The sequence below is a fragment of the Sinohyriopsis cumingii genome, unplaced genomic scaffold (genome assembly GCF_028554795.1).
Source record: "Sinohyriopsis cumingii isolate HCF-2022 unplaced genomic scaffold, ASM2855479v2 utg001727l, whole genome shotgun sequence".
In the NCBI taxonomy this organism is placed as follows: Eukaryota; Metazoa; Mollusca; class Bivalvia; order Unionida; family Unionidae; genus Sinohyriopsis; species Sinohyriopsis cumingii.
The window spans coordinates 157,960-181,736 of NW_028316040.1; the positions used below are offsets into that span (position 1 = coordinate 157,960).

The window sequence follows — 23,777 nt, forward strand, 5'->3', positions numbered from 1 at the left end:
TATAGCTACCAAGTAATGAAGCACTGTACAGCCATAGGTCACTCAATGCACCTGGTGCCCAGTTTAGGGCCCTGGTCCACACAGGATAATGATCTGCTACATTCTCTTGTCTTTGCCACTCAAAGGGAACACTCAGTGATCATTTGGAAGTAACTGTTATCCCATTATCGACATTCTGTGAGTGTGGTGGGCTGCCTCTTTAGACAGTCTTCTCCAGCTTCATCACAGATTGCCCAGGAAGCATCAGCTTTGCCCCATTCATCTAGAGACATTGAAGTATGCCCACAAGCTCCATCGTCTTTGCTAGATCACATGCTATCACATGAGAAGACTCTGCCATCAGTTGAGGTAGTCTTTCACTTATTGCCAACAGAGTTTTGTTCTCCTCCTGCTTCTTCATCAACAGCTTGGTCCTTGCTAATGAACAAAGGCCAACCAGTGTTCAACCATTATCACTGTTGGGTTGTGTGGCTGACTTGGAGAGAATTACAGAGACAGATCAGTCATGGAAATGGTGAAGCCCTTGTAAGTACTTCACATATTATTGACTTGTATGGTGCAGATAATGACTGGTCATTAAGATTACGTATCCCTTACCCTGTTTCATAACGTGGCTGAATAATACACTGCTTGAACTGCTCACAAGGACTTCATTGGTCACCTCATAAAAGACCAGATTCCTACTCACTTGGAAAGGCAGGCAGCATGATACAAGCTTCTTCTGTTGACCAGAACTACTTACAGTTCCGACAGGATGGATCAGTATCACTCATGATAGCCCCTGCTTTCATTGTTAGATTCTAGCTGATAGGGAATCAGACTTTTGTAGTAAAATTCCTGTCTACTTTGAACACTTTATCTCAAGATCGTCTACATGTCCCAGTACAAGCTCTGTTGTGGTACTTAAAAATGATTGTGATAGTTCTTTGAGGGAGATCCTGTCTGTTCTAAACTTCTTATAGAGGGAAAAGATGACGCATCAGCACAGGCCCTTTTGTCCTGGATAAAATGGGTTATTTACTGTGACTATCAAGAAATAAACCCAGATTAAATAAAATTGCAATGCATTTTGGCTCACAAAGTTAGGACATGCACAACAAGCGTTTCATCTGAACAAAACTGAACTGTTTCAAAACTGACATTATCCATGCCATGGGAAGGAGGTTGGAATCCACATTCTCCATCTTTTATATCCAAGATCTTTCATCCCAAAAGGTTCAGTTTGACCTGGTAGGACCTATAGCCATGGCAAAAGTGGTTACCTTCCAGGTAATTTAACAGCTTCTAAAGGATGCAGCTTCATGAATTCTGTTGGATTTGTGGGTGTGAAATTTTTTTCCATTTAAATATGCTTCCTGACGTATAGAGTCCATTCTCCACTCGGGTTATTTAGAATAGAGATTGCCTGTCTCTGGGGTAAGGGATGTAACTCCCTTCCTTCCACCACTTATATTCTCTTAAGGTATTAAAGGTATTAGGATCATGTGATGTACTTGAAAAAGAAACCGCTTTCTAGTAAAATATGTTTCTTCAATAATACTTTCATGATCATAATACACATACACCCTCCCACCATTACTGCATTTATATCCATATATAGAGCAGTAACTGGCTTATTCATGGGATTTGGTACCTGTATCAAGAGATGACTCGTAACTGCCACCTAGGTGTGCAGATAGCTTTTAACTATTTTACTTAAGACATTTTAGCCTGGGAGGACAGGATTTGCAAGGTAGTAGTAGTTCTTCTAAGTTATTTTGATCAGGCAAGTCTTGTTGATGAAACTTATTTTCATAGAAGAAAATTGGTTTCTTATGAAGTCTGGTTGGTCCAGATTACATAATGTGCCCTTTGTAAATCAGATAAGATGCCATAGTGACAATCTTAAAATTTTTATTCTTTCTACTTAAGACTAATTTTTGATACCTAGTTTTTTTTTCTAAGTATAGATGGTGCCAATCAGACCCATAACCTAGCTACCATGGTAACCAATTTTGAAAATCTTGTGGCTAGTTCTACAAGGAAGAAGGTCCTATAGACAGTGTTTTCATTGACAAACTTTGTATTGTAACTTGTTGCTCCTAAATAAAAATGCTGTTGCTAAATGATGGCCATCTTGAAAGTATTATTATCACTACTCCTCTTGTGGGGATGGTTGTATCAAAATATGTTTTCATAAAAAACACTTCTGACTGTATATAGTTGATCCTAACTGGAAACAAATGTCAATATGACTGCTCTAAATCTTAACTCTCATAACAGCTACTTCTACTTAATAGACAGACACGAAAAGAAGAAAGCTTTTTTTTTGTTGCAATATATAGTTATTCCAGTATTACAGTGATACTGATCTAACCACCAAAATGGCCTCTATGAATCTTTGTATGTCTGCTTCTCTTGAATTGATGGTCATATTTACATTGGGTTTTCATTGAAAAGCTAATTATAGTAATATGTACTTCTTAATAAAAATGGTGTTTATCTGACCTCCAACTATTCAACATAGTTTCCATCTAAAAACATAGTTTCCATCTAAAACAATTTGTTATCTCTACTCCTCTTCTGTCAGTGGTGTTTTTGACATTGGATGTTACTAAAACACTTCTTGCAGTAATTAATTGATATTCTGATTGCAAAAAGTAAACATCTTACCAGCAACATATCTGGACATTTATAAGTTTTGAAACCCCACTGAATTAACCTATGGGTCAAGTCAAAGGTCAGTGCTTGCATTTTTGTACTTCACTGAGCTTATTAACACAATGACTTGAGATAGAAAAGTGGCATTTAACCACATTCCATTGAACAAGTTGATATTCAGTAGTCCCGCATTGATTTTAAGGTCGAAAGTATTGACTCAGGCTTTTAGCTGTGCTGGCTGTTGAGTGCAGGAAAACATTTATGAATGGAGTTTGATTAAACTCAGATTGTGGATATATCATTTGTGTACTTTGAAAGATTTTTTTCTCCAGAAATATTAATTACAGCACAACTTTGACCAGACTGTATGTATATATTGACATTGTTGTCTGAAACAAGTTCATTGATTTTCTCCCCATGATTTGGTGATATGAGGTTCAAGATCAAATGCCATGACAGAATTGTAGCTTATGAACAAGTCAACTCAGACATGTGAGAAAATAGTTTTGTTACCAATTTTGGTATGTTGATTTTGGTTTAGTTGGGTGTTTTATGGCAGCTTCTCAAGAATGCCAAAGATAGTTTCAATGCTTGGCAACTTAAAAGAACAGAAGAAATGGTCTTATTTTAGATTCTTGGAAATACTTTTGAGCCAATACAGCATCAGTCCTTTCAGTGAACTCATGTATTTTAAGGTCAAACTTAGTGATAGTGGATTCTAATTCAAAAACTTGTGCAGAATGTGAATTAATTACTGTTTATTGTACTAGGTAGTCTTGATTTCATCAGTCTAATCAATGTAGCAAAAATGAATACATAGTTACTTTTGTGGTATTCCATGATGTTGAAACAGAAATGAAAGATTGGGGTAGACTTGATCAAGACACTTTCAGCTGGTTTGATGATGCAGGCAGTTTATTATCTCAGCCATACTCAAACATCACAATAGAAAATGATGCTTAGCTACCATATATACTTGATTTTATGTTGATTCCAACTGCAGACTGGACAATCCCAGATCTCTCATCACATAACATGTGGACAGACCTGGATCTATGCAGTTGGTTGCTAATAAGTATAATAAATCTACTATATATTACAGGAAAGACATGCAGCCAAGACTGTTGGAGAGGTCAAGGAGTTTGTCACAAAGCTACCTCATCTTCAGAAAGAAAGGACATCACTGGCCATACGTAAATGTTTTATTACCATTATTATGAACTTAAACAAATTATCATCAGTTTTAAAATTAAGAGATTGATTTCATGATCAGATTACAGGAAGCTCATGTACATTCAAACCTATTATTAAAGGTCACCCAAGGATTTTTGCCCTTTCTGAGCAGGTGCTTTTTTATATAATTATGCATTAATTGGTTTTACATACATCACCTTACCATCTGTGTTTGCATGTAAGTGAAGTTCATCTGCAAAGAACATAGACCCTGATCTGCCATCACATAATCAACCAATCCATTGGGGTATGTTTTATTTTACTAAATACTCCAAACAAACTGCATAAACCCAGATGTGCTGACACATTATGATATGGCAGATCTGGGTCTGTGCTAATTGCAGTTACACTTGGCTTATAAGCAAGTACATATAGTAGTTTATAGGTAGCTGAGATATAGAAGTGATCACTAGAGACGGGTTGATTATAGATTCCATAGAGCTGATGCATAAACAGGCCTTAGAAAAACTTGTTGTAAATGAGGCTGATTGGCCAAAAAGAACATGAAGTTAAATACTGTATATACTTGCTTATAAGTCAAATCCAACTGCATACAACACAGACCCAGATCAGCCATCACGTAATGTGCCAGTAGATCTGGGTCTGTGCATTTTGATAAGAGTATTCATTAGAACAAACAACGTAGACCCTGATATACCAGTGCATTATGCGATGGCAGATCAGTCTCTGTTGTTTGCAGTTGGACTCAACAGTACTTACAAGTGAACATACATGGTATTTGTTTTTTTCTGAGCCAGCAGGAGAACAAGCTTGATATGATGTAGACCAAGACAAATTCCTATGCCAAGACAAATTCCTATGCCAAATAAAATGATTTCTTTTCCTGGCTGACAACAAGCTTGATATGATGTAGACCGAGACAAATTCCTATGCCAAATAAAATGATTTCTTTTCCTGGCTGACAACAAGCTTGATATGATGTAGACGTAGATCAAGACAAATTCCTATGCCAAATAAAATGATTTCTTTTCCTGGCTAACAACAAGCTTGATATGATGTAGACCAAGACAAATTCCTATGCCAAATAAAATGATTTCTCTTCCTGGCTAACAACAAGCTTGATATGATGTAGACCGAGACAAATTCCTATGCCAAATAAAATGATTTCTTTTCCTGGCTGACAACAAACTTGATATGATGTAGACCAAGACAAATTCCTATGCCAAATAAAATGATTTCTTTTCCTGGCTGACAACAAGCTTGATATGATGTAGACCCAAGACAAATTCCTATGCCAAATAAAATGATTTCTTTTCCTGGCTGACAACAAGCTTGATATGATGTAGACCAAGACAAATTCCTATGCCAAATAAAATGATTTCTTTTCCTGGCTGAGAACAAGCAACAGCATGACTTTGTATTTATTGCATAACTCGTTTTATTACACTCTCCACATATTCTAATATGTGTATTATAAGCACCTTTGATAGCAAATTAGAATTTAGAAACTGAATTGTTAAAAGCACATCTAAAAATTTCCAAAAACAGACAGAAAGAAAAACAGCCACCACAGGTTTGCTTTGTTTTTTTAGATTCAGATGTTGTTGCAATATAATTTCTCTGTGAAAATCTTGATAGACATAAACAGATAGATTGAAAAACCTAAGCATCATAAACAAAATTAAATGTGGTAAATTGTTCAAGATTGGGCATATTTCTCATGTTTTATATGGCAATACCTTTTTAAAACCGATATTAAATGCCAATTCAAAAAGGTAAGATTAAATGTATGTCATAAATGTTTTAATTTTACGCTTAGGTTCAATGTCACTGTGTGTATTTTGGCAATGGATGTAAATTGTACACTTATGTTAGGTGTCACTTTGTATGTATTTTGGCATGCGGTGTAAACTGTACACTTATGTTAGGTATCACTTTGTATGTATTTTGGCAAGGGATGTAAATTGTACACTTATGTTAGGTGTCACTTTGTATGTATTTTGGCATGCGGTGTAAATTGTACAATTATGTTAGGTGTCACTTTGTATGTATTATGGCATGGGATGTAAATTGTGCACTTAGGTGTCACCTTTTATGTATTTTGGCATGGGATATAAATTGTCAACTTATGTTAGGTGTCACTTTGTATGTATTATGGCATGGGATGTAAATTGTATACTTATGTTAGGTGTCACTATGTATATATTTTGGCATGCGGTGTAAACTGTACACTTACGTTAGGTATCACTTTGTATGTATTTTGGCAAGGGATGTAAATTGTGTACTTATGTTAGGTGTCACTTTGTATGTATTTTGGCAAGGGATGTAAATTGTACATTAAGGTGTCACTGTGTATGTATTTTGACAAGGGATGACTAATTTTAGACGTTACTTTACATGTATTTTGTGGCATGGAATTTGAATTGTTCACTTATGTTTCTCTCTATTGAGTAGAAGCAAATTCATAGCAAAGGATGCGTTATTTTGTTGGACATAGAAATGACTCTTGGATTTGATGCTTTCATGGATGAATTGAATGTGATTTGGCCAGTTTATTTTTGTTAGACTTGTGAAAAACTAATACACATTTTGTTAAACCTGTTTTCATATTCATTAACAGGTTAGGCTACCTATTAGGGCTCCTTACAAATGAAATGAAGACTGTTGTTAAATTGTTACAGAGATGGTAGTCCAATACAAAGACATCAATTCTGACAGTTAATATGGGTAAGGGGTGGGATCCATCTCTCACCTTCCACTATCAGGGTTGGCATCTTACATTGTAGGAATATGGGTCCAAGTGTTATAATGTTAGTCTTTGGAGAAGAAAAAAACATACCTATATCCATTTACTTAGTTTTAATTTCATTTCTGATGAAATGCAAGGAAAATGCTGTAGGCCCTATGTCCTTCTTGGTAGATTTAGACTTTCCCACCTCTAAGTTATGGGTCTAAAGAGATCTTATTTCTTAGAGATTTATATCATTTTGGTTTATGGTCATCCTTCCTCTTTGAGAGTCTTAAATTGGTTTGGTTTGTGGTCATCCTGCTGTTCAACTGCCATGAGATTAAAATTTGGTTGTTTCATTAAATATGTTTGATAATTAAGTGAAATATCGTCCACTTCAGAAAACACATCAGATATTGATGGATCATTATGTTCAGTGTCTCTTTATGTGAAATTTATCTGATATGGCAAATTTAGTGAAAATTTTCAGAATTCTGCCATTTCAGACACAACAATTGCATGCAGAAAGCCAGCGACACAACAGACCTTGACCTAACATATATGCAGCCTTTTTTCCCGGTTTATATTAAATATATTCAAAGAAAGAATGATTTTGTTCAGAATTTTTTCCAAAGATTTGCTGTTTGATTCTGTCAAAGTCAATTTATTTATTAAATTTATCAAATTTTCAGTAGACCCTCTCCCCCACCCCCCAGCAACATTTGTATTTCATTTTGAAGTGTGTATGCATTCTGTTTCAGTACTTATATTGGTTACTTTGCACATGACACTATTTTTAGAAGTTGGTTTAAGGTTGTTAAGTTGGTTTAAAGTTGTTCTCCTTACAGTTTCAGCCAGATGATATGGTTCCATTCTGTCCTGTGGGAATCTTCACTAATTTTATGAACTAATGCAATTGCAGTTATATATTTATGATAGTTATTATTCTCTAGGTATTTTGGCAAGGGATGTGGATTGTATGTTAATGATAGGTATGACTCTAGTTATTAGTTATTATGGCAAAGAATTGACTTGTACACTTATTTATCACTCTGTAGGTATTTTGACAAGGGTTGTGGCTTATACACTTATGATAGGTATTTCTGTTGGTATTTAGGCAAAGGTTGTGAATTGTACACTTATAATAGGTATTTCTGTTGGTATTTAGGCAAGGATTGTGAATTGTACACTTATGATAGGTATCTCTGTTGGTATTTAGGCAAGAGTTGTGAATTGTATACTAATGATAGGTATCTCTGTTGGTATTTAGTTAAGGGTTGTGAATTGTACACATATTATAGGTATCTCTGTTGGTATTTAGGCAAGGGTTGTGAATTGCACATTAATGATATGTATCACTCTGTAGGTATTTTTGCAAGGGATATGAATTGTAATTCTTATTAATGATATGACTAGTTATTTTGGTAAGGGATTTGCATTTTACACTTATGATTCGTATGACTTGTTATATTGGGAAGAAAATTCCAATGATGTGTATCACTCGGTAGGTATTTTAGCCAGTGGTGGAGGGTCTTGAGACTTGGATATGACTGTATTCTTTTTCAGTACATCACTACCAGAAAAACCAGATCGGTAGTGACCCAAGACTCAAGTCTACATAAATGTATGTATTCACAGTTATTGCTCACTTAGAATATCTATTGATTTTTCAGACACCTCCATAGCAGAACTTATAAAAGAAGCTACAGATTCAGATGAGTTCATGGACTGTTTAAGATGCCAACAAGGTAACTCATTTCATTTGCAAAAGGCTACAGTTCAGTCCCTTTCATTGGATGTATTTTATCGTCCTACAGTACAGATCCATTTATTTTGGTAGCATCTGTATGTCCATACACCTGTATATCCAGACCAGTGAGTGTCCAATGGCCAGTTTGGATCAGCTGATTTCTACTGTAACATGTTAACATTGCTTCATGTTTGAGAACAATTTAGTGCAGGCTCTTTTGATTCAGACCTAACTGTCTAGCAAATGTTTGTTTGCATATACAAGTGTTGTATGTAGATGTAATGAAGTTATTTATATCTTGCCCAATGAACATTGAAGAAATTGACATAATAATGATGATATAGTGTTTATTTACAAAAATACATTGAAACTACAGTGAAAGCTCTCAAAACTGAAAATGCTTGGGACCAACTTTAGTTTTGGTTTTGAGAGGTAGAATGTAATTATAAGAGAAAATTGTTATAATTTATGTATAAAGCTGAATAATGTAAATTCCTTCCAAAAAATCACATCTAGTCCCATGAATAAATATGGTTGTTCCACAAAAAAATAACAAACACATAATGAATGAGCAACTTGTGTAACTTTATAATAAATCCATTAGAATTATGAATGATAATCCATAATGTTTAAGTACACCATATATAATTCATAATGTTCTTGTGCCAAATTCTTCTACAAGTTTCTTCAGTGTAGGTTTTGGCAAAGTCAGAATAACATTATTCTGTTAGGATAATTCAATCCTATATTGGGGACCCCGAGTGGCTGAGTGGTCTAAAGCGCTGTCCATTATGGATCACTGCCATCTCACCTCTGTCTGCGTGGGTTCGAGTCTAGGATTCAGCCAATGTGGGTATGTGAGAAAGCTTGCCAGTAGCTTCTCGTGGGTCAGTGGTTCTTTCCGGGGTTTTCCCGGGTTCTTCCTCCACCATTAATACTGGCCGCCATGTATAGCCTATCGTGTGCTGAAAATGGCGTTAAACCCTACAACAATTACAACAACTTCAATCCTATATTGATTAACTCATTGTTCTGACATCTTGACATGCGAGTGAAGACAGATGACAGTCATGGTTACTTGCTTAGCTCATTGTTCTGACATCTTGACATACAAGTGGAGACAGATAACAGTCATGGTTGCTTGATTAGCTAATTGATCTGACATTTTGACATACAAGTGAAGACAGATGACAGTCATGGTTGCTTCATTAGCTCATTGATCTGACATCTTGACATACAAGTGAAGACAGATCACAGCCATGGTTGCATGATTAGATCATTGATCTGACATCTTGACATACAAGTGAAGACAGATGACAATCATGGTTACTCATTAGTGCTTATATTGAAAAACTAAACCACATGCCTAGTTAACAGAGCCTTGATTTTTTTTTTTTAAATCTGTGGACATCAATCAAAATAAGATAATAAGCAGATAACATTTATCTTCAGTGGCTTATTTACAAGCATTTACTTATTAATTACTTTTTAAAAAACTGGTGTGTAAAGTATTAATCAGGTTAAGATGGCCGCTATCGCTTAACCGGCTTGAAGCAGCTGTTCCATTTTTTAGTGCCATTTTCATGATATTTGTGCCTGTTGCCTGTTTTCATCTCCATTATTATGTTCATTATGTATTGGCTGTTAAATTTGTATGTGTTTCTTCATCTCCTTGTTTTGGAAACGAGAACAATTAGACTTTTTCTCAGCTGTCTTGCTCCACTGTTTTTTAACAAACCGCCATCACATAATATCACTAGTCAACCCGTTTATGCTACGATGGACCCTCATTAATTGCTTTAAATGATCACTCCTTGGCTCTCCACACTACATTGTGCTCTAAACGAACTGGGACTACATTCATCATTACCTAAATGTAAACAGAAGCGAAAAAAGAAAAGTTGTTTCAAAGCTGGCCAGCATAGAACAGGAAGAAGAATGCCAGTTATCTCCCTTATTTCGGCACAACCATTTAAAAAAAATTTGACCATTAATTTAGATAACCTAATTCAAATCCCTATTAATTCATCAACCTTTATGTCAACTATCCAAGAAATACCTCTGCGCATTGCATTATTCAATGCCCAATCAATAGGACCACCGGAAAAGCGCACAGAAATAGTTAATTTTATCAACGACCAGAATGTTGACATATTTTTCCTGACAGAAACATGACTAAAAACATCAGGCGATGAGCCCAAGTGTGCAGATCTAACACCCACTGGTTACTCCATCAAGTTGTTCCCCCGTAATTCTTGCGTAGGTGGAATTGCTGTCATCACAAAGAACTCCATGATAAAACGTATTAACTACACCACAACATTCATTATCGACCACACATCGTTTGGACTAGTCCAAACCACACTCACACTGGAGCAAAGGTCAGTCCATTTGTCCAAATTAAAATGGTGCATTTCAGAAATCCAATGTGGCACCAGTCTTCAAAATCTTGTCATCTTTCCTTTTGAAGGAAAAGTCAAGTTGACAGGTGGGTTTTCAGTTGAAGTCTTGGTCCTAAATGAAAATGTTTCTACTTTGACAACCAATATGGCCACTAGAGTGTCCATCTTAAGATCTTGTTATTGCTATTGTTTATGTACAATTTTACATTTGCATATATTTCCTAAACCCTTTGTAGATTCTCATCAAACTTGGCATAAATCATTGTGAAGCTAAGACAATTCATTCTGTGATATGCTCACTTGGGTCAAGTTCACAGTGATAGAAAAAGGTTTTGGTTCTTATTTTTCATTTGCTAACATTTTCTAAATCCCTTGATGAAGTTTATTTATACATCAAATTAATCTTTTTGAATCTTAAATTAGTTCACTCAGCAAAACACTTTATCTTAGTGGATTTTGCTCATATTTGGGATGAATCATGATGAAGGTAAAATATGCTCATTCAATCTTGTGACCTTGGAATCAAGGTCATATTTTGCAGCAATTCTTTAATCTTGGTCTTGAGGTATGTTGTATTACTGTATTATTCTGAAATGATTATGTCCACATTACTGTGTTATAACTTTGTTTGAATGGGTTTCAGAGTTTTTCAAAGGTGAAGAAACGGATAAAGTTAGCCCATACATAGAAGACTGTATAGCAAAGGAAGAGCCTCTCATCAAAGTATGTGATTTTCTTTTTTTTAAATAATATTATTTGGAAAAATTTCAGAAGGATGACAAGCCAAAAGTAATAGTTCTCAGTTCATATGCTAGTGCAGAAGTCAGTACTTAGGAGACAAATATAAACATTATTTTGGTATTTGGAATGCTACGTTAAATTGTCCACAGAAAATTTAATTAGGATTTGACATGTATTGATATTTAGACCAAGAGATTTTCATACAGGGATAAGGCGAAATTATTTTTTCTATTTTTTCCACCATTTAAATTACCTTTGACTTGTGTGTTGCCAATCAAGACATTACAAATTATATCTGATTCATTACAAAATAATTTCAGTTTATTTTCAAAATATATCATTTTTCATTAACTATAGCTACAATAAGTTAATTTTATGTTTAAGTTGACTTATTTAGTGCATTGATTTCTAAATTATGATTTTTGAAGGGGCTATTCATTTTTGTTGTGTAAGTTCACTGGAGACCAGTGGAATATAGTTCTGTATTGAAGGTGGCTATATCAGGGTCTTGACATGAGCAGGAAATTATGTTTCCAGAATTGTTTAAAATGTCTCCCCCTTTTATTATACATTCATTCTGTTTCCAGTTTCTCTGTATCTATACTGTTTACAGTATTAAATAAAATTGTTGCTGTTGCAGGTCCTTAGATTGATATGTATCCAGTCATACTGTAATAATGGTTTTAAACCCAAAGTTTTGGAATACTACAAAAGAGAAATTATTCAGGTTAGTATGCTAAAGTTTCTTCTGTATCTTATTGTTAATTTTATTTGTTCGTAAAAACTGTATGAGCAATTTATGATGTGAGCATGATAGCCAAATTATAATTTTCTTCTTATGTACACCAACTTGCACAGTTATCATTAAGAATTGCTGTACATTTGAATTTTAGAAATGTGCATACACCAGTAGCCCACTTCTCACTAAGTAACCAAAGATGTCTTTTCTGCTGAATCACCATGTCCATAATGTCAAGTCTTGCTATACACACTAAGTAACTAAAGATGGCTTTTCTGCTGAATCACTATGTCCATAATGTCAAGTCTTGCTATACACACTAAGTAACCAAAGATGTCTTTTCTGCTGAATCACCATGTCCATAATGTCAAGTCTTGCTATACTGTTACACACTAAGTAACCAAAGATGGCTTTTCTGCTGAATCACCATGTCCATAATGTCAAGTCTCACTATACACACTAAGTAACCAAAGATGTCTTTTCTGCTGAATCACCATGTCCATAATGTCAAGTCTTGCTATACACACTAAGTAACCAAAGATGGCTTTTCTGCTGAATCACCATGTCCATAATGTTAAGTCTTGCTATACACACTAAGTAACCAAAGATGTCTTTTCTGCTGAATCACCATGTCCATAATGTTAAGTCTTGCTATACACACTAAGTAACCAAAGATGTCTTTTCTACTGAATCACCATGTCCATAATGTTAAGTCTTGCTATGCACACTAAGTAACCAAAGATGTCTTTTCTACTGAATCACTATGTCCATAATGTCAAGTCTTGTTACACACACTAAGTAACTAAAGATGGCTTTTCTGCTGAATCACCATGTCCATAATGTCAAGTCTTGTTACACACACTAAGTAACTAAAGATGGCTTTTCTGCTGATTCACCATGTCCATAATGTCAAGTCTTGCTATATACACTAAGTAACCAAAGATGTCTTTTCTGCTGAATCACCATGTCCATAATGTTAAGTCTTGCTATACACACTAAGTAACCAAAGATGTCTTTTCTGCTGAATCACCATGTCCATAATGTTAAGTCTTGCTATACACACTAAGTAACCAAAGATGTCTTTTCTGCTGAATCACCATGTCCATAATGTCAAGTCTTGCTATGCACACTAACTAAAGATGGCTTTTCTGCTGAATCACCATGTCCATAATGTCAAGTCTTGCTATGCACACTAAGTAACCAAAGATGGCTTTTCTGCTGAATCACCATGTCCATAATGTCAAGTCTTGCTATACACACTAAGTAACCAAAGATGTCTTTTCTGCTGAATCACCATGTCCATAATGTCAAGTCTCACTATACACACTAAGTAACCAAAGATGTCTTTTCTGCTGAATCACCATGTCCATAATGTCAAGTCTTTCTATACACACTAAGTAACCAAAGATGTCTTTTCTGCTGAATCACCATGTCCATAATGTCAAGTCTCACTATACACACTAAGTAACCAAAGATGTCTTTTCTGCTGAATCACCATGTCCATAATGTCAAGTCTCACTATACACACTAAGTAACCAAAGATGTCTTTTCTGCTGAATCACCATGTCCATAATGTCAAGTCTCACTATACACACTAAGTAACCAAAGATGTCTTTTCTGCTGAATCACCATGTCCATAATGTCAAGTCTTGCTATACACACTAAGTAACCAAAGATGGCTTTTCTGCTGAATCACCATGTCCATAATGTCAAGTCTTGCTATACACACTAAGTAACCAAAGATGGCTTTTCTGCTGAATCACCATGTCCATAATGTCAAGTCTTGCTATACACACTAAGTAACCAAAGATGTCTTTTCTGCTGAATCACCCTGTCCATAATGTCAAGTCTTGCTATACACACTAAGTAACCAAAGATGGCTTTTCTGCTGAATCACCATGTCCATAATGTCAAGTCTTGATATGCACACTAAGTAACCAAAGATGGCTTTTCTGCTGAATCACCATGTCCATAATGTCAAGTCTTGATATGCACACTAAGTAACCAAAGATGGCTTTTCTGCTGAATCACCATGTCCATAATGTCAAGTCTTGCTATGCACACTAAGTAACCAAAGATGTCTTTTCTGCTGAATCACCATGTCCATAATGTCGAGTCTTGCTATACACACTAAGTAACCAAAGATGGCTTTTCTGCTGAATCACCATGTCCATAATGTCAAGTCTTGCTATGCACACTAAGTAACCAAAGATGGCTTTTCTGCTGAATCACCATGTCCATAATGTCAAGTCTTGCTATACACACTAAGTAACCAAAGATGTCTTTTCTGCTGAATCACCCTGTCCATAATGTCAAGTCTTGCTATACACACTAAGTAACCAAAGATGGCTTTTCTGCTGAATCACCATGTCCATAATGTCAAGTCTTGATATGCACACTAAGTAACCAAAGATGGCTTTTCTGCTGAATCACCATGTCCATAATGTCAAGTCTTGATATGCACACTAAGTAACCAAAGATGGCTTTTCTGCTGAATCACCATGTCCATAATGTCAAGTCTTGCTATGCACACTAAGTAACCAAAGATGTCTTTTCTGCTGAATCACCATGTCCATAATGTCGAGTCTTGCTATACACACTAAGTAACCAAAGATGGCTTTTCTGCTGAATCACCATGTCCATAATGTCAAGTCTTGCTATGCACACTAAGTAACCAAAGATGGCTTTTCTGCTGAATCACCATGTCCATAATGTCAAGTCTTGCTATACACACTAAGTAACCAAAGATGGCTTTTCTGCTGAATCACCATGTCCATAATGTAAAGTCTTGCTATACATACTAAGTAACTAAAGATGGCTTTTCTGCTGAATCACCATGTCCTTAATGTCAAGTCTTACTATGCACACTTGAAGAATACCCAACTTATAGCTAAGATGCACAGCATTTCCTCCAACTGTTACATATCCTTCTGGGGCCCCGAGTGGCCAAGTGGTCTAAAGCGCTCTCTGTTATGGATCACTGCCATCTCACCTCTATCTGCGTGGGTTCCAGTCTAGGATTCGGCCAATGTGGGTATGTGAGAAAGCTTGCCAGTAGCTTCTCGTGGGTTGGTGTTTCTTCCCGGGGTTTTCCCGGGTTCTTCCTCCACCATTAATACTGGCTGCCATGCATAGCCTATCGTGTGCTGAAAAATGTCGTTAAACCCCACAACAGCAACAACAACAACAACATATCCTTCTAATGTGATTGGGTAATTAATGTAAAGGAGAACGCAAAATTTTTAGTAAATTATGTTTCTGCACGAATATTTACCTGATCACATTACTTCAAAACCCTCCCAAAAATGCAAGCATCCTTGTTGGTAGTTCGCTTAGCTTAAAAACAGTGGCAGGGGAAGGTAATGGTCAAGAGTTAGTACCTTTGTCTACATGTTATAGACAGAAGTCATGAAGTTTTGTCTTTTAGAAGTGCTGGTTTCAGGAGGTAAAAGTCTTCTATCCCTAATGTTAACATGATTAGGGAATGTATTCTCGGAGAAGCTTAATTTACTATAAAATTTGCTTTCTTTTAGACAATTGTACTGTAGAATTTACCCACAAATGAGATGAAATATATTTCTTTCATGCTTTCCATCAAACTGTTGTCTGTCTGCTTATCTATAACACTTTCTTGTAAGCAAGATAGCTAAAAATAGATATTCAGACCAACCAGACCGAATTTGAGATTGAAATAACTTGGGTGGGTCCCAATACCTTTTATGGTTCAAGTGTCTGAAAACTTGTACACAATTTTGAATTGTTTGGACTTGTTTTACATAAGCTTTATGAGGAAAATTAATTCAAAATCATTCAGGTAGACATTAAAATGTGTCAAGTTTATTTGTATTAATGTGCCTGTGATTAGATTTCTTGGTCGTTTTAGCAATTTTGCAGATTTTTATGCTTTTTGGTATTATCGTTTTTTGAGATGAAAAGTTTATAAGTATGATTAAGGAAGATTAATTGAGATGAGTGAAATTTAGTTGGCTCATTTTTTTATTATTATGTTGTTGTTGTTGTAGAATTTAGTGCCATTTTTCAGCACATGATAGGATATACATGGTGGCCAGTATTAATGGTGGAGGAAGAACCCGGAAAAACCCCGGAAAGTACCACCAACCCACAAAAAGCTACTGGCAAGCTTTCTCACATACCCACATTGGCTGAATCTGAGACTCGAACCCACGCAGACAGAGGTGAGATGGCATATTATTATGTAGATGAGCTGATTAAATTTTCAAGCAATGTTTACATTTGTTTTAAACATTTTTTAATTTTTGGACAAAAATATTATTAGCATAATTGAGGAAAAACCTGAAGATTGGTAAGCATTTTTGTTTTTATCTATATAAATCCTGATTTTATTTTCAGACCAGTACAGAAATTATCCCATACTTTAAACACATTTAAACTTCTTGGACTTTGACTTTTGTGACAGAATCCTTTTTCATAGTACAGTTTAGTAAAAACACCATGTTAGATGGATCAAAGTTAAGGTAAGTATAGCAGCAGGGAAGTTCTACAGACCAGACCCCCAGACCAAAATAAAGCTTCCTACGAGAACTTTCTCCGTAGAAGCCTCAGATTTCAAAAATAAGCCTTCCTGCGAAAAATAATTTGCGTAAATTCGTCACCGATTGCAATTTTTGTGTGCAAAAATCATTGATTTTGGACAGCAATTTTGGGGGGGGGGTAGGAGAAATTTATTCCATCGATGAAGTTTGCGAAGATTTGGCTGCGGATCCTAATTTTACCTCGCATTAAAACAATATATTTGAAAATAATATGAGTCCGAAAGCTAGTACAGTTGGAGAGCCTCATTCTGCCAGATTAGCGCGAGAGCAATTAGCGGCATTAAAGAAGCTTATCCCGACAAAACGATTATTTAAGAGAAATGTTCGTGGTTACGAAGATGTACAACATGGAATTTCCGAGGTATCATCGAAATGGTTGAAGCCAGTTACCGGAACAATCGAGCAAGTTGTATTTGGCGACGAAAAAGATCCAGATACCAGGAAAAAGGGAATTTTTCCTATGTTGAAAGGTATTGAGGAACAATCACGAACATTACCCGATCGATTAGCAATAGCAGCAGCACAACAGGGGCAACAACTTGCAATTGATTCTGGAGCAGATAAGGGAAAAACCGTAGTAGGAAAACCGGAAGTAAAAAAAGGGAAGTTTAATATCGAGAATTTAAGAGAAAATTTCACCGATGAGGAATGGGAAATAATATCACAACCGCTCTCGACACTGTATTCCATAGATCGAATTGGTCAATTTGCGGAAGATATGTTTACTATTCGAAATGAATATTTGACTGAAATAGGAAAGGGAAAATATAAAACCCGTAATAGTTGGTATGGTATGTTATATAAAGTTTATGCGGAAAAAACACAGGCGAGTGAAAGGGATCCATTTTTTAGAAGATTTTTAGAAGCAGCAGACGATAGATATAATCATAATAAGCAACTAGCGGAAGATATAAAACAGCACGTGAAGGAAAGAAAACAACAGGAGAAGGAAGAAAAAACTAAAACACGGAAGAGAAAAGTAATACCACAGGAAGAGGATATTCAACCACAGGAACCGATAATTCAACCACAGGAACCGATAGTTCAACCACAGGAACCGATAGTTCAACCACAGGAATTAGGAGCTAGACCAAAAGAAAAAATTCCACCTCAGAAAAAAGAGAGAAAATCAAGAAGGAAAAAAGAAGATATTCAATCACAGGCACCGATAGTTAAACCAGCACAACCTAAGGCACAACTTTCCGAAGATATAAGGATGAAGGAAGAATATGAACTTCATCCAATAAAACTTGATACTAGTGTAACCGCTGATAATTATTTGAACACGAACATATTGCATTTACTTAGAAACTATGATTCAAAAATTCAGATGGCTGCGGATGATTCTATTGAAAATAGAAGATTTATTTTGAGAAGATTTATTGCTGATAAAGTCGAAGAAGTTGATTGGCTGGCGATAATTTATTTTGGCACTTTAGGAAAACCAATAGACTATTCTGATAAAAATTTTGAAAAATTTATATCGGATGTTGGTGATTATAAATTAATGAAGCTAAGGGAAAGTCTATCATCTACAAGGAAGAGTGATATATTAATCCCGGGTTTTCCCCCCCCTTCCTTTCAACTCCCCTTAGAATCACCATTAACGTTGTCATCAGGGACATCGTCAGGAGAAGTATTCGAGGAAGCGTTATCGCCATCGTCATTTTCAGAACCAAAAACAGGAAGCGGATATACAATTTGCCCTGACAGTGTTGTCAACGATGTATCTCGCCTTGAGGTATTAATCGGAGGAAAACGAGCCGGAAATAACTCTCGCGAAGTAATCAACGAAGCCTCAGATATTTGTCAGCGGTTATTCCGCGGTGGCATCATTAATTCTCACATTTACAAGGAACTTGTCGATGAGCTCATCGATTAAAACAACACAATTGAAATAACATGATTGTTCACAAACATCAGCACAGACCCAAACAGGTCCGCATAGTAAACTCTAGATTGCCCGTGTACAAATATATCCACGGCAATGGATTCGGTGATATCATTGGAAGTCTCGTTACGCGAATAATACCTAAAATCGGACCCGTGATCAAACAGTTCGGGTTAAAAGCAATAGGAAAGATCGGCGAGACTGCCATTTCTGGTATCGGTAATTTGGCCAGCAAGGGTTTCAATGCTGTCAAAAGTAAAATATTAAATTTAGTGCGCAAAAAACAACCCGTCAAATTACCCATCACCAGAGAAATGCCACCCAAAGTCAGTAAAGCCATAAACGACGCAGCAAATAAAAAAATAAACGATCTAGCGCAGGAAGTTGCTAAGACAAATATAGCGCAGGAAATTGCAAATACAAATCTTGCAAATGAAGTTGCTAACATAAATCTAGCAAAGGAAATTGCTAAGACAAATCTAGCAAATAAAGTTGCTAAGACAAATCTAGCAAATACAAGCTTCATTTCAGGCAGCGGTCTTCGTTTTAGATGATATTCTTAATAATAAATGTTCGCACAAGTGTCAAATGAAGTGTTTGACATGGACGAGCCTGTAGGTAGAGACACATCCGTGCGGGATTTCCAGTATTTCTCGTACGAAGCAGTGACACCGAATATGAATAATCGCTTGGAAATTCAAGTTCACGATACAACAAGATATTTTCTTCCATCTGAGGCGTATATCGAAGTTGTTGGTAAAATTGTTAGGACAAACGATACCAATTATGAAAGAGATTTTCAAGTCGGATTCGTTAACAATGGTATCATGGCTTTATTCAAGAGCGCCACTTACATGATTGACGGAAGAGAGATCGAATCAATTACGGACAACGTTGATGTAGCAACGACGATTATAGGCCTAGCCAGGTACTCGGATGATTTTACCAGATCAGCCGGTCCTAGTATGATGTTCGCCAAGGATAATTCCGACTTTCCTGATTCTACCTTTTATGAAAAAAGACAACCTGTTGATCGCGCTGTTCCTCCTGCTGTTGTTGCTGCTTTTGAGGATATAATAGTTGGCTCCAATGTCGATTATAACCTCGGATTTGCCACGCGGAGAGCTATGCTGACTGTCGATGAACGAAGATTCTCCTGTGCAATTCCGCTATCTCACATTTTTGGATTTTGCAGACATTTCAGAAAAGTTATTTACGGGGCAAAACACACGATGACTTTTATTCGAGACCCTGAAGGTAATAACAGAGCTATCTGGAGAGAAGTGAGCGCATTTGATGTTAATATTGGTAAGGTGGTCCTTGAAAAATTTACCTTGTGGATGCCAGCGATAACTCCATCGATGCTCGAGGAAGAAAAATTATTATCATTCATGAATCAAGGCGGAAAATCCGTCATATCCTGGTTGACAACGATGACGGACTCCTGCGATGTTAATATCAACGGAATATTTACCTGGAGAATTGCGTCACAACAAGGCGTTTCGGCACCTAGGCACATCTTCGTTGTTCTCCAAAACGCAGATAGATATAATCAAAATCGCAGTCACATGATATTCGATAGATTCGATGCAACAAACGTTTCACTAAGGATAAACGGCCAGCAAGAACCATCGGAGGAAATATCAATTAATTTTGACAACTATTCGACTGCCCGCGCGTATCATCGATTGCTAAGTTTCATGGGCCGCGATCAAAATATCGATACCGGATTGCAAATATCACAGTTGGATTTTAATACTCGCTATCCTATCTATTACTTTTCCCTGGAGCATCTCGATTTGGTAAAACAATCCGTCGTTGATATCCATTTCAAAGCCAGAATTGACACAGGTGGACAAGTAGCAAGAGCCATCGCGGTAATCCTCAGCGATAGAACAATGATACTGGAAGGAATCAGCGGCAGAATGAGAGTCATCGATGCTCCAGTCGAGAACATGTGACAAATTCCAAATTTAGATTAAGCGATTATTAATATGCCATACGAACACGTCAGTGTAACTCTGACCCCAGGTCAGATGAAAAAACTCCAAACAGCGATATCAAAGCGATGCGGTATGAAATTAACACTGAAAAACGATCAGATTCACGGTGGGCCTAACAAACTGTCGCTAACTAGAGGTCAACGTGAACGATTTACCAAGGCCAAATCAGCAAATTCTGGCGTTCATGTGAGCCTTTCCATAGGCGCCATCAGAGATATGGTCAAAACAGGCGGTATTTTCCCTGCTGCTCTATTGGGGCTAGCGAAAATGGCTCTTCCGGCGATTGGAAAGGCATTCGGATTAGGCGCGCTCGGAGGTTTAGGTTCTGAATTAGGCTCCACAGTAATGCGAAAATTTACCGGAGGAAGATACAGTAAAAAAAAGGGGAACGGCCTTTATCTAAGACGCCCCCCATACGGATCCGGCCTAAGATTAGCACGGCCTATTCAAATTTAGATTTACTTAGCGAAACAAAGAATAAAAAAATAAAATTTTTCAGAGGTGTATTTATGCGAGATCAACTACCAGACAAACCAAACTCTACCGAGACAGGAATAATTAATCTCGATAAAAATACCGGCCCTGGCACACACTGGGTTGCCTACGCGATTAATCCTCGCGAAGTCGTTTATTTTGATTCGTACGGATTAGCACCGCCAAATGAATTTATCAACTATGTGTCTTCGCTGAAACTTCCGGTTTGGTATTCGACACTTCCAACGCAGACATTAGCGGATCCACCAATATGCGGCCCTGAATCAATTAACGTCCTCGATGCAATTTCAAAATCATCCGGTCCGTATCATAAAATTGTATTTGAATATGTCATAGATAAATATCATGGTTGATATTTACGGTAGATTTATCTACAGGAAGGAAAAAGCAGAAGTGACTGACGTCGATCTATCAAAGTTCGCAACCAAGAGCGATATTAACAATCTTCTATCGCTGTCAGAGGTGGACCCTGGCGAAGTTGCTGTTTTTCAAAATACCGAAGGAAGATTACAAACCAGCAACGTGAAAATAACTGATATAATCAAGCGAGAAGAATATAATGATCATATTAGTCAGTTTACTCGTCAATCAGAATTAGTGTTGAAATCTATAGCTGATATTACTGATCTATTAGCGGTATTGCCACTAAAGGCTAATATCGCGGATGTAGAAAAATCCGACAAAGAGCTATCAGCGGCGATGCTTCTAAAGGCCGATAAAGCATTACACGACGATCTTCAGGACAGAATGATAAAAAGATTTACCAAGCTAACTAACGATCTTAAAAAACTAGACGATACATCAAAAAATCTCAATAAAAAACTCGATGAGGATATAAAAAAATTCATCGAAACTTCCTCAACTACACACAGCGATCTCATCGAGAAAACAAGAAAAATAAACGAAGATATTGCCCAAATCAACAGAGAGATTGAATCGGCACGTGCATTAATATTTCAAAAAGCCGATAGAACATCACACAGCGATCTCATCGAGAAAACAAAGAAAATAAACGAAGATATTACCAAAATAAATACCGCGATGGGTCAGAAAATCGATAAAACATCAATCGACGACCTCATCGAGAAAACAAAGAAAATCAACGAAGATATCGCCCAAATCAACAAAGATATTGAATCGGCACGCGCATTAATATTTCAAAAAACCGATAGAACATCACATAACGACCTCAGTGAGAAAACAAGAAAAATCGACGAGGATATTACTAAAATTAACGATGAAATTAACGTGGTACGCGCATTAGTGAATGAAAAGGTCGACGGATTCATTTACCTCGGTGAAGTATCAAAATTGAGCGGGGATCTTATCAATGCGACTAAAAAAATTAACGATATTAACACAAAAATATCATCGTTGGATATCCCAAGATTGGAGAAATTATATGTGACAAATAAATTGATAGACAGAATTTTGCGATACAATCTAACATTTGTGTTAACCATAAATGATTTTATCTGGACACCCGAGAATAACACATTTAGCTTTACCGCGCCAATTGCTGGCACATATCGAGTACATATTATCTCCGATATAAAATTTAAGGTACAACCGGATCAGAATAATAAAATTTATGAACTCTGCCCTGGATTTTTTATTATTATTTCGTTAAGTGAATATAGCAAAACAACATTCACGCTAGAACCGCCAGACAGAACCACCATGAGATCAGTGTATTATTCTGTAATTTTCGAATTTTTATACGAACATACGCCATATTATCCGTAATTGTTATCGTAGATTAATAAATGACCGCATCTGACTACCGTTACAATCAGGCGAGGTCATGGCAGGATTCGCTAAAAAAACTCCTAGACGAGTATCAGATAAAAATAAAAAAATACCAGTGTAGATTAGTTATCATTGACGTCGCTGTGTACGCGGTATCTGCGGTAGTCGCTGGTGCTGGAATAATTTTATCCGCGGTAACAACAATAGCGCCAATCGTTGCAACGATAATAATCTCGTCGACAACAACAATCGCTGGTGTTCTCAATATCATCGCAAAAAAAATCTCCTCGTGCACGAGTGAAAAGTTATCATTGTACAAGAATAAACTATCCAAGGTCAACGACGCGTATTCGAGATTATCATCGCTGCTTTCGGAGAGTCTCAATGATGGCGTTATCTCCGATCTAGAATTTTCGGCAATGATAAGTATTTACTCGGAGATTGAACAAATGAATATTAATAATGTCCGAACTAGCTCAGATCGTGACAAACACGACACCGCCGACAACAACACTAATATCATTAAGCTCAACCAAACCTGAATTTAGCATTAATTTTCCAACACCAATCAGCGTCAAAGAAATTGCGTTAACACAATTGCGTGTCTACAACAGTTGGCCTAATGTTAGATCGACGTCATTCGGTAAATTATTGTCAAATAATTCACTTGTTTTTGCCAACAAAAACAAATCCGATGGAACACCTGATTGGATACATGTTGGTATACCAACAGGCAGTTACGAAATTGATCAGCTGGATAAGGAATTTACCACCAGAATATCAAATATAACCGGCGATGCTACTCCGGGAATAAAGATATCTGCGCACGAACCAACGCTATCATCGATGATAGAAGTGAAATCACCATATA

General features: G+C 36.5%; 1 protein-coding gene across 3 annotated transcripts in view; it reads left to right on the forward strand.

The window, feature by feature from the left end:
* Positions 1–23,777, forward strand: part of LOC149771685 (vacuolar protein sorting-associated protein 33A-like) — a 102,904-nt gene that overhangs the window by 45,290 nt on the left and 33,837 nt on the right. For all 3 annotated transcript variants that reach the window (XM_089948233.1, XM_089948232.1, XM_089948234.1), the window contains exons 9-12: positions 3,743–3,833; positions 8,236–8,310; positions 11,358–11,437; positions 12,096–12,182. In XM_089948233.1, coding sequence (XP_089804359.1) covers positions 3,743–3,833; positions 8,236–8,310; positions 11,358–11,437; positions 12,096–12,182 — 333 coding nt within the window. The remainder of the gene's footprint in view (positions 1–3,742; positions 3,834–8,235; positions 8,311–11,357; positions 11,438–12,095; positions 12,183–23,777) is intronic.